This window comes from Plasmopara halstedii (assembly GCF_900000015.1).
Source record: "Plasmopara halstedii genome assembly, contig: Scaffold_323, whole genome shotgun sequence".
Taxonomy (NCBI): Eukaryota; Oomycota; class Peronosporomycetes; order Peronosporales; family Peronosporaceae; genus Plasmopara; species Plasmopara halstedii.
Genome location: NW_020187244.1, coordinates 1,287,444 through 1,300,406, shown reverse-complemented (window position 1 = coordinate 1,300,406; position 12,963 = coordinate 1,287,444). Strand labels below are relative to the sequence as shown.

The following is a 12,963-nucleotide window of genomic DNA, read 5'->3' as shown; positions in this document are numbered from 1 at the left end:
ATTTTCGCGCTCGACCACCGAGCTTTGAGATGGCTAGCGCTACGCGCTGTTGCTCGGTTTGGTTCATGGCGGATGCGATGGCCATCTCGACCTCTCCCACCCAGGGCAAGAGATTCTCTCCATCTTTTCCCTCGAAGTCCTTACCGCTCAGCATGAGCGGCTTAGGGCGGGAAAATCGTCTGTCACTGACGGTGGCATCATAGACACAAATGATGCAGACATCTTCTGCTGCAGGTGCTCTAGCAGCGCGTTTTTGTAGTTTGAAAACGCCTGTGACGCGCACCGAGTGCCTCGGGGCCTTGCGCAGCAAGATGTTGCACGCCCTCAGGACCAAGCAAGGACATCATCTTTTTAAGCCCGTTCTGTATGCCCTGGTGCAAAGTCAAAAATTGTTCCATCCTCACTGAGAATCAGTCTAAACGACTCAGGTGTAGATTGACTACAAGTACCAAGTGCAGCGGGGCTGCCGTAGCTCGGTGCTTTGAGTAAGCGTAAAGGTAGGTCAAACCTTTCGTTCTATACTTAGAACAAGTACGCTTTAGCGGATCGCAATCCAAGAGTAATTACAATATTAAACCAAGGCCGTCCGTTTAAATTCAGAACTGATTTTATCTATATTTATCTGCGACAAAGCTGCCTAATTTTAATCCCATAAATATGTATAGTAAAATCTAAAAACAAGTATAACTCCTGGTTATCCGCATTCTCGGTTGGGTGTGGTCACACCATGCCCATCTGGTGTGACACACACACCTGTTACCAGGGTATGTGTAACCCCGTTACACATGCTGCTATTACAGAAAGACATCGTAGTAGAGAAAAGGCGTATGGCATATCGAAGGTTTCGCACAGATAGCTCAATGTGAATGAATAATTAGTACTTTTGTGTGCATGTGCGCGACATAAGAAGGCATATCGCATGCAACAGTGCCGTTAGCTAGAATGCCAACTTCGGCATAGTGCTTAGTGTTCATTTGGATGGATAATATTTAGACGCACAGGTAATAATAGTTTTTTTATCAATAACTCGAATGGCGATTCGCGTTTACAGCCCATTGTCTGGAAAGATCTGTTGCACTATATTCGATGTATCCATAGCAGACCATCAGACTTCAATTAAATCAAACTACGTTAATTGCCCTTTGTAGGAGTTACCAGCGCGAAGCGACGAAATTACTGTAGCGACATGCTCTTATGCCAAAGTTTATATGGTCTACCAGATCACCGCGTCATTTTGAAATTGTACCATAAACTTTTTGCTCCAGAGGAGCAGGAGTTGATTCTCATTTCCTTACTGATATCAGCCCAATCGCACCTCGAAGCAAAATGAAGAGTTTATCTTATAAAGGTTGACCCTCGCTGGACAAGCGCATCGCACTAAAGCTGGAGCTTTGACATGAAATAGGATTGTTGTCGCCACGAGATGAAAACTCGGCAGAGAAAGAACGACTGGAGAATTTATATGAAGCCGCCAATGTTTAAGAGAAGACATATCTCTGAAACTTTTATATAGTTAACAAACGGCAGCAACTGATTAAAAAGATTCCTCACAGGGATGGATGAAAGTTCATAAACTATGCGGAGATCGAAGCGAATGCGGGCGCTGGACGAAAAAGTTAAGATACACCGCGGCGTTGGAGATCGCTACTTTGCCGAATGGGTAAGTTCTGAAAGTTTGAAGTTAGACATTGGTCTGATATTGTTTGTGTACTACAATTTTATTAAATGCCCGAAATTTTTAGCTTTGTTTTCTTTTGTGCGTAGATTCATATCCAAGCCTTCAAAGAAATTCTTAGTTTTCATTCCCATAAGCCCTGAGATGTGGATTTTATAAACTTATCCCTGTAAACAAATGCCAACGAAATATGGCATGAAGTGTACGGCAGCAGCTAATTACTGATACAAGAGGTTTTGTCCTTCTCGTCCTGACCGTAATAGGTAATTCATCAGTTTGAAGAGATCAAAAACGGAGCGGAAAGTCGATCCAATTGTGAAGGCATTCTTCAGCAGCACGAACATTTGGCGCGCGTAGGTGCACTTTAATTAAAAAAAAGTACCTCAAGATTTTCTTATAGCACCTTAAGTTCTGATATCTTTGACAGGCAATGAATGCCACGGCTGCCATCTTTTCGAGTCTTGACATAATAGTACAATTGGTAAAGTGCAGGCTTTATTAACCATTGATTGTGATTTAGATGTGATACGCACACGCAGCAATGCAATAGGTAGCCGCCACTCATTAACCAACAATACAGTGTTTCTTCACTTGATTTACACAAAATTGTTAAATTACTCAATCTATTACAGTGGAAAAGTTTCATTGCGTGAACATGAAAAAGTTATTGGACGTCTCCGTATATTGCTTAAGGCTCGCACACCAAGATGTTGCTTGAATTCTGCTCTATCGATCGGTTGCCTACAATAAACTAGTACACTCTTTGCCTTTAGATCAGTAATACCAGAAGTAAAGTAAACTTAAAAAATAAGGACGCTTGAGCCTTGCATACTCGTGCAAGATAGAGAAAGACTCAAAATGTCATGAACAACTGCAAATTGTGGTTGGAAATGGGATAAAATTGCATCCTTTACAGTCTAACGAGCGTAATTTCAGCGCGCTATCAAGCGAAAATATGAGCGCGTGCATTATCGTGATGCATACGATCGATCAATAGCGCATAGGGCTCTGCTGCTTAAAAGGATAAATAAGCTGTAAATGAAAGCTTCTGTCTTAATGAATTGAGCGCTGAGACGAAGAAGGTTGTCATAATGAAGCTTAACTAAACGTGTAAATGTCGCCAACGATGTCAAGGCCAAAAGTATGATAACCGCTAATGCTGCCTTCCTGAGGTCTTCGCTGACATCAACAATGTAATGAAAATGTATCTCAATATGATAGCAATTCGCTTCGCTATGTCATTTGCGAAAAGGTAATACAAAGGCATATAAAATTTACCTAATTAAGCTTACAACAATCTTTTTCATCGCCATGATCAAATTTAAAAAACACTTTTTTCAATGATTAGTCTGATCGAGCAACACTAATTTTGTCTTCATCGACAGGTAAAGCTTATAAGATTTCACCAGGTTATTCTCAGGGTCGTCCGTATGCGCAAGGATTTTCGATAAACGATCCAATTTCATGCCTTGAGACTTCCAGAGCGCGAAAACGTAATTCTTGAAAAGTGTGATAAGCTCGGGTTGCAAGTTGGGTATTTGTCCTAGGTCAATAATTCTCTGAGCCTTGATTACGTTAATGATGAATAGAAGATCTTTCAGAGACTTGGACAGTACTCTTCGAGTAATCTCCTCAGCGTGGACCCCCTTTGGGATTCTCTTTTTCATCATTTTAAAATCTTCGTATACCTTGTTTAGATACTTTTCTGATAGCACCGATCGCTCGATGGACCCTGTGATAATATCCAGCTTCTCAGCATTCTTGAAGATGTTTGAAACATCGTAGTCAAAGGCGGGAAACTGAAAAAGATTCTCCAGGGCCTTCTCCACACTTGATATGTATTCCGAACTGGCGTGTTTTTTAAACGCAAGCTTTAAATGCATACTTGCTAGTTGAACCTGTTCATTGGTCCTTTCTTCATCTTGAAGTGTTTTCTTTTGTGCTTTCGATGTCGCAAGTATTTCCCCCCTCAGGCGGCGGCGTAATCTTTACGCGATAAAAATCACTGTCGTGATCCTTTGCAGATATGACGGATTTGGCTTTCGAAAAGACGTAAATGTTGATAGCTACGACAGCATCAAGAAGTAGCACAGCTATGATGCAGCAAACAATTACGTGCATAGCTTTCAGAATCGTTTAATTGTCGGCGACTAGCGGACGGATCCAGAAATGAGATAAGTGAGCCTTAAGCAAAGTCAATCAATGACGACGTCCGTTCACAGCCGATTCTGCATACTGAAATCATGAGAGAAGAATCTTAGGCAAACGAGACATCCTTCCTTCTCGAATGTGAATTAGATTGCTACATTTGCAGTCTGCACGACAAAATTGTTGGATGCTACGTGCAGACCCCTCCACGTTTTTGCTAACGAAATTTCAAGAGTTCACTCACGCAGCTAGTGAACTAAATCAAGACATTTTGTGCGGGAAACAAGCTAGTGCACTAGGCTCGTACAAAAAAGATGGAATAGATAGTTTACAGTATTTTTAATATAATCATTTAGATACAGTGACGATAGTGGCTGGTAGATACTTTTCCAAATACAGTAGCATATCGCTAAAACGCACGACATTGTATAGATTATTATAGATTATTATAGAAGAAAAACTACGTCTCCGCATAAATTAAAAAAAATTGAGTTTTAAAGTCTCTACATTTAAGCAAGTTTTAAAAGGGATGTTCACACACATAAAAATCAAGAAACTGCTGTAGATCAAAGCATCATAATATTCTAAAGGCAATTATTGATCGTGTGGAGTGGAGATATATAGACTTACATGCCCTGTAGTCCTGTTTGCCCCGGAAGCTTTTTTTCTTTTGATTTTATTATTTGGGGACACTATCAAAAATGTTAAAGGATTGGACCACAAAATGATCACGATGAGACCCCTCCAACAAAATTTTGATATTTTGCCGGTAATTGTGAAGTTAGTGACAGAATTTGCCGTAGTGGAGAAATTATTCGCGTACACCGCCGACAGCCAGAAATTCTTGCAGAAAAAGAACCTCCTTTACTTTTTAAACAAGTATTTAGCCCTCGTAAATGTAGCTGAATGGATCGTTATTCGTCGTGCGGCACCTTGAGGCTGAAAATCTCCAAGCGCGCTGGATTGCTGGTGTTTACTATTTTTTGTAGTAGTGAATTAGGTGGCGACTCGTGCCAATATGACACTGTTAAGCAATCGCGCAACTCTCGCTGAGCAGATATTGCTGTATTTCCAAATAAATGTTCCACCGCTATTTATGCTTTGGGTCTCTTCGATGAGTCACAAACTGTTCAAGCTGCCGAATGAAACCTTTGCATCGAGCAGGATGCGTTTATTAAAGACTACAATGTGCAGTCAATCTGGAACTTATACACTAACAATGCCCCAATTTCTGAACTCGTCGCGCAAAATCTGGCACTCTTTGGCGTGAACACAGTTGAGGCAATACTGGACCTAAGTATTGTCGTGAGATGAGTGCGGGATCATGAACTGACAGACTGAGGACTTCATACCCTGAGCATGCCGCCGACATTGCCGCATGTATTTGCGCAGCTTTGTGAGCGTGGCTTTACATCCTTCTTGGAGACGTTTGGCTCAAAAACGCTCACCCCTTTTCAAGGAGAATGAATGGTAAGTTCAGAGTTAATGTCGTATTGCCAAACGCGAGCCTGTTCTTCATGCTGCAAAAGGAATATGCCACACCGACATATCATTCGTAGCATTTTTTTTAAAATCTGGAGTACTTTACGAGTCGATTTGCCACGATCTTTCTGACTTTACCTTGTTATTGATGGTAACATTAGCACATTGTCACTTCGTCAATCAATACTCACAATTTGATCGACTACGCAGTCGAATTTTTAGTATGAGTGTAAAGATTAGATAATTATTTCACTTATGATGGGTCAGATAAGTTTAGTTTGTATTTAGCTACGACGACTGGAAATACCAATCAACAAAGGTCAAACTCTTACATCTGTCCCCCTAGTATTAATTACATTGCAGTCCTTGACCGAAACAATGCAATATCTCGCAAGATATATTGTTGAGCGTTATCGTGTCGTACCTACTCTATGACTATAGTGCACTTAAACAAGAATTTCGAAAGGTTGTGGAATCAGGCAGAGGATTGATTTTTAACGGATCCAGATAATCCTCATACAAGGATGACGTCTTTAGTCCAAAGCCGCCCTCTGGCATTCGACCCGATCGTGGAGTTCCAGACAAATTTGATCGTGAAATGGCTCAAAGCATACAGATATTCGACAGTGGCCACTGTCGCAAAAACAAAATAAGTACATTGATGAGTTCTTTGCTCCCAAAGCTGCTGTTTTGTTGAGAGAGAGCTACTCCCCTCAACGTGCTGACGTTTAGTGTGCGCAATCCAAATGGTAAATGGTGTATCATTCTCGCCTACAACAAGTTGAATGCACAGACAATTTTCACTCACCCGCCGATTTCACGAAAAGATATCCTAATCCACCGTACGTTCATCTGTACACAGTTAGGTGTACTTGATTTAATGATGAATATTACTTGAAGAGGGAGGAAGACGTCCATTTAATAGCTCTTAGTACACCGCCCGAAATGTGATGGAGAGGCTTGAGATGCCACAAGGACTAGCTAGTACCCCCAGCAAAGCTCAATCGATTAGTCTCCCATCTGTTTCATTACTGCGACGCCTCACACAAACATATTTTGACGATATTTTCGTTGATTCGAAGGGCGAAGGTGGCAGATCTGCCGTAACAATGCACTGAGAGCACCTCCGTGCAGTTCTAGAATGTATTCATGGACATTCATTTCATGCGAATTTTAAAAGTTTATTTTCAGTGCAAGCAAAGTACCGCTCCTCGCGTGTTATGTTGGTAATTGTGGTGTTCGTGCAGACCTTGAATACTTCAAAGCGGTCAACGCTACGGAATTAAAAGGATTTCAAGAAAGGATTGATTTGTCCAATTACCTGCATCGCTCCTCGTGTAACTATGAAGAAATAGTGTGCCCATTAAAACTTACTGAAGGAAGACGTAGTATCATCCACTAATGAAGAAGCATACCCTCAAATTAAGAAAGGACTGATGGAAGCACCATTCTTTGCCAAACCAAATGATATACAGTGTATAACGTGGTGTGTGACGCGTCTGAGTTGGCAATCGATAATGCTCCGAAAGGACTCGAGCAGATACAATCGTGTCGTATCATTTCAATCACGACAGTCGAAGCCAGCAGAAAAGAATTCCCCTGTCCACGACAAGGGGGCTGGCAACGAAGTGTGCTCTGGTGGATATTCGTGTTCACTTCACAGGTTCAGCTCTGATTGACATCTACACGGATCACGCAAGCTTGCGAAATAAACTTTAGTTTTTTACTTCTCACAGCGGAAAGCTCACTAGCTGTCATTATTCCCAAAATACAACTCCCTCGGTCGTGTACGAACCGTTTAATCTGAACGTGCCGGATAGTCCATTGTCACGTCGTCCGCATTATGAGCTAGCCCATATTAGCTACATCGAAAATGATGTATTTGATATAATACGTAGAGCGTAAGCTGAGAATGAATCGTGTGATTTGAACATCACTCTCATCAAGAGATATGGAGCTACACGACAAGTGTCTTGGCCGCATGAAATCATGGATGCATCGTTTTGCATCGGAGGATGGTCTTTTTCACCATGTAGTTGAAGGCCATGGGTGTGGTTTCCCACAATGATGATTTGAAGTACATGATCATGTTTGTCACAATGAGATGCTCGTCCTCGTCGACAGACTCAGCAAGTAGCCCGCATCGCTCCATGTAGCGATTCGCTTGATTCCAAAGATTCGGCTAGATTGTTCATTGACTACGTTTTTCGCAATAAAGGATGGTCAGACACCATCATTTTGGATTGTGATACACGAGTCATGAGAGGTTTGTGGAAAGAGTTGTTTCGATTTCTTGACACTCGCTAGGATATGTCAACCGCGGTACACCCGGAGACCAATAGGCGAACTGGACGTGCCAACCGAGTGGTCGGTGATGTGTTAAGAAGGTTCTGTGCGTAAAGTGCCGTAGAATGGAGTTCGTTGTTACCATTGGTCCGGATTGCTATGGAAAATTTGGTTCTTTCATCTATTGGGTTTAAGCTGGTTTTAGGAATGGCTTGCAACACCCGCAAGTCCGCTTTGTGCGATGGGTGGTGTCTCCAATGTAGCTCGGCAAATGATTGCCTCCCAAATTGATACAATCAATGCTGCAAATGTAAAGGCCTAGTGCATGCACGCCATTGACCTATATATCATATGTCACCTGAATTTGATCACACGTGTGCGACGTGCAATGCCTAATGCCCAGGATTCACAACAGAATACGCGAATAGACGAGGTTTTCAAGGAAATATTGTATTTAGTGTTGGAGATTAAGAACTTGGCAGCACTAGGAGCTTATCAGCCGATGTGGTCTCGAGCTTGAAAAGTTGAAAGCTTTCAACTCGCTTTATCGGTTCATTCCAAAAGTGTCATACCATGAAAATGCATCCTTTATTGACCTACCAAGCTAGCTAAAACCACATCCAACGTTCTCCGTACGACTTCTCGAATCCTATTTTCACAATGACGCGACCTTTTACCTGGACGTAACGCAGGGATATATGAAAATGGTTTCAAAGCCACCGCTTCAGCACGAGATTGAAAAGTCGAACCCCTGGTGTCGTCGCCTCAGCATCATCGTCGAAATAATTGGGATAATCGTGAACTTTAATACCAACCGAACGGTCGCGAGAGTTGGAACGTCGGGGAGAAACTGATGGGTGCTGATCGCGTTAGCGATTACAGTGGGAAAAATATATACCGATGTCGATTGGCAGAAGGCTACGAATTATCAGCGGCAGCAGCTGCAGCAATAGGAAGAACCTGCAGAGCCTGCTTCAATTGCTGAATCCGATTCTCGCCTGCTTGCTTGGGCTAGTTTCCAGGACGCTATGTGAGATCGCAACCTCAGTGAACGACCTGTCGAACATCCTTCATGCGTTGTCGCGCCCCCGACACCCGATCGAAGACCTCGATCATCTGCCGATTCATCAACCAAAGGGTTTTTTGTATCTTCGTCACTCGTAATTCCAAATCAGACAAAGATTGTGGAGCAGCCTCATAAGAAGATGTGAGAACACCCTTTTCGAGCATCCCTCCGCATTTTGATCGACCGAGAAATCGATACTACCACGTCGTGGACGAGTTGGTGGAGAACGACGTCCGGAAGGAGCTCATGGTGAAGCTGAATTATCCAGCGATCGAGATTACATGGAAGCTTTGTTGTCGTATCCTTCGCGACTATCCCAGTATTGTTCTCGCGCTCGATGCGGTTTCATGATATTATTTTTGGGGGTCCGTCGCTTCCATTTCTCTATCTCTCCCTTTCGTCCTGAAGTCGACTAACGACCGCACGTACTTTGCGAGGATCTTCGATATTTGAGTAAAATTGATTAAATGATCAAACTGAAAGCGCATACCGCGTGTTTTTAACATGACTACAGGGGTATTTGCATTGTGCAAACGGTGGATATCCCAAGGATTAAGTTGCACGAGCCCATGCCCACAGACGATTTTCTGGATGTAATCCAGATAGGATTGCCGGGTGTATGGTAACGTACATGAATCTCCTACAGCACGTGTAGATGGTCCGACGTCGCAAAATTACGCGGTTCGAGTGATGACTATAGCTTTCTTCGACGGAAGAGTTCATCAAACTCTAAGGTGGCACGAATACGTCGATTGCAAAACTCGTGACGACGATCAATCTCATGATAACGCAAATACACTGGACGACTGAGCTTGACACAGCGTCTTTCATAACAATCAGCATCTTCCCGAGCTGATCGTTTGATGCCAGGTTTTGGCTCAACGTGCAAAAGCGCTGTTTGACGTGGATTTGGAGCACTTACCAAGTTTGATGGTGGCAAAAGCGTCTTTGCATCCTCGGATTAAGGTGCGTTTCTACTCGGCTCTCATCGTCAGCGCTTGTCGTCGACGCAAGTCGTCAACAGCCGATTCATTTTGCGTGGGATCACGAACAACGAGTCTCAGACTTGAAGAAAGCTTAAGGATAATAAATCATTTGTGTGTGTGTTGTGTAATGAAAAATGGACCAGACTCAGTACTTATGTCTTGTCAGCCATACCAGTGTGTAACTCACATTTCCTAAAGACTTTGTAGAGTTGTATAACCTTATATCAGAATTCAAAGGCACTTCTCATTTTGGGATGTTTGAGACTTACAGGCCATAATAAATGTCACTCCACCTTTCCTCGGTTTTCAAGTAAATCAACGGCTCTCAGGAAGCGAGTAGCACGTGATGAAGTGTGGCAACTGATTTAAGTTTTCCCAAGTAAGTGTGTGTTCACGGACGGGCAATTCTAGTACACATCCCAAAAAAATGCAAACAATACACATTGGATTTCACGTGATCTAATAGCAATACGTAAATTCCGCTCTTACGCGTCCGTGTAGTCTTACCATGACCCGTCAAATGATGAATAAGGTTGACCTAGTCGAGATACTCGAGGCTAGTATGACCGCATTAATTTTTTCATGGAGCGCTTTGCATATGTGCTACTTGCAGCGAAACAATTCAAGCACTACCGCTTGTGGGAAATCGGTGGACTTCGCGTAACATGAGGACCACAAAGGTCAGCTTTGTAAGTATAGGCATTGTGAGCGTGCCTGCGACGATGACTCAAAGCCAAGTAGAGTTAGACGAGTCTTACCACCTAACGACTGCAAAACGCCCTTTGATCAGCAGGTGCTACTTATGAGATAAAACATACGAGAAATCTAAGCCTTGCCTGTCCCATTCCTAATCATTTAGGAGGCACATCCCGTAGAGCATTCAAGCAGAGTCGATTGACAGCTCTTTTGAAAATAATACAAAATCCAGTTGGTGAAGGCCAGTCGCTAGAGTCATATCAGAGCTCTATAGTCTCTCGTCAAGGTTTGGATCAGGAAATTCAGTCTTGAAAAGAAATAGTTTTCTGAAAAGAAAAATAGATTATTTTTGGTTGATGTTATCAACGTTCAGAGTTTATAAATCCTCGTAACGATTTTACAAATTTCGTTCAACTATGTGCGATAGATTACTTTTGAGGACCTAAGGAAGTTTCCCAGTTATTGAGTATGACATGTTTGGATATTAAATATTGTGTGTCGGACGACGGGAAAATCATTGAAATTTTGGCTCTTATATAAGCTGATGATAAACTGGAAAGCATTTTGTCTTATACCTGAAAACAAGCTACGGTATCATCTTAGCTATACCTGGTTGGAGCACCACGAAGTATGGATGGACTAAAATATTAGTATTTACGCTCTTCTTTTCATTAAGATATAGAATGAGCCATGAATATCCCTTTGCTAAAAAGCAGGAAATCTTTTAATATGGACGTGAGGCTGCCACGGCTTTGGTACATCGCGCTGTTTCGATCAGTATAGTAACAACGATACTGATAAGAGCTTTAAAAACACCAAAAGCCAAGGGCGACTATCCGCTCCAATTTCCAGCTGTTAAACTTCTCAAGGCAGCAAAAAAACTTGAGACCGAGACCTTGATGGCTCATCTCCGCCGACACAGAGAAAACTTCCCTACGCCACGGCTTAATAAATTTCTCCTTTTTAGCTTATATAGATAGCTTTTTGGCTTGCGAATGAGAGGGTGTTTTAGTCGCGATGACCAAAGAAAATCACAGCAAAGGCAAGTGACTATCATCATGAGTAGCAAGGCCTTAACTCGGGTTTTGAAGGGCGACCCAGCCGCTCCACATTGTCGCGGTATTTTATAAAAACACCCCCACCGTGCAAATCATCAGAGCTTACAGGTATTTGAGCCATAAATATATTTGCTTGTTGAAAGATTGACTACAATAGTCAAGGAGGATTAGTGTTGACATATCTTCCTCATTTGCGTCAAGCCGAAACCAATAAGCCTGAGGCGTGATTGCAATCAAATGTAGCAGCTGTAGAAATTTTCAATATGGGTAACGACAAAGAGCTCATTACATAAACTTTATTTTTGCCAAGTTTGGGATATTCCTGCTTAGATCTTATTTGACTGTGAGTGATACAGATCAAGCGTCTATACGAACGTTGGCGTCGTAGCCACATCTCGCTTTGAGAAAAGCATGATGACGATCTTTTTTGCTGAGTATGCCTCCGAACTTGAATACAAGCCGGAGCGTGTGTGCTTTTACGCCACTCGGATCGTTAATAATCTCTGCCTGGTAGCGACGTAAACCATCGACGACAGCTTAAATATCAGACACAGCTAGCTGCATTCTCGAAACCAAGGAAGCAAGACGTATTTCTACTTGGAAAATCGCTTCTTCTAAGTTTTTTTTAATGTATTACTTGAATCGATGTTTTGTTCCTTGTTTCAAGATGTACTTTGGTTCATCATGGACCCACTTGACACAAAACGCATCGTTGTTCCTCATGTAAAGGTTTTTGAATACGACACTTTCGCGAAGAATCACAATACTCCTTTTGGAACACGTCTCGGTTGAATAATTTGCATACAGCTCAGTTTGTACTGACTTTCGGTGACCTGAGATGTTCAATCGGGATACACTTATGCGTGTATCTGTTAAGCATTTTCTAAAGTAAACTGTCACCGTATAATTTGACTTCTTTGACCTACTTGTGATTCCGATTTATAATCATATTTTGGATAAAATATCAACTCAAACACGAATTATTAATATCATCTTAAGAACATACCTCGAAAAAGTGTCGACAATGCATCAGTATAATTTTAGGTTTTGGGTCCTCCTGAAAATTCCATAAAATTTGTTTGTACAAGCAGAATCCAGCAGCGCTGTCGCAGGCATAGATAATGTTAAAATTACACCGCTGAATGCATGTGGATCATTACAGATGCTGATTACGGACATAATGGTAGTCGCTCATTGGTCTAGATAGATATGGTTACATTTAGAAGCTTCTAGAAGGATCTAGAAGAACAGGCTTAGAGGTAGCACAGAGTAGCGAACTAAGGACCTAAATATATTCACTTCGGTTTTTGCCATCTTCTCAACAGGTTAACAGCCGCAAACAACAGCTTCTCTTCACCACACCTTCACCGCCGTGACTACCAAGCGCACCGAAATCCTCCTAGGAGATCGTAACTACTACCATTAGGAGTTCGACATGAGGATGGCCCTCGCAAGAAAAGGGCTTCTAGGTCACATTATGGGCGCGAAGGACGAGAACGAAATAACGGAAACGTGGCTCGTGAATGACGCCAAGGCATCAAGTATAATTGCCCAGGGCGTCGAGAC

The 12,963-nt window shown here is 42.3% G+C and overlaps 1 protein-coding gene across 1 annotated transcript; it reads right to left on the bottom strand.

The window, feature by feature from the left end:
• Positions 1-3,012: 3,012 nt before the first annotated feature.
• On the bottom strand, positions 3,013-3,558 carry PHALS_08749 (uncharacterized protein; the record flags this gene model as incomplete). The annotated part of the gene is made up of 1 exon (XM_024724154.1): positions 3,013-3,558. One exon carries the CDS (start codon positions 3,556-3,558, stop codon positions 3,013-3,015), a length of 546 nt encoding a protein of 181 aa, XP_024575059.1.
• Positions 3,559-12,963: the final 9,405 nt, after the last annotated feature.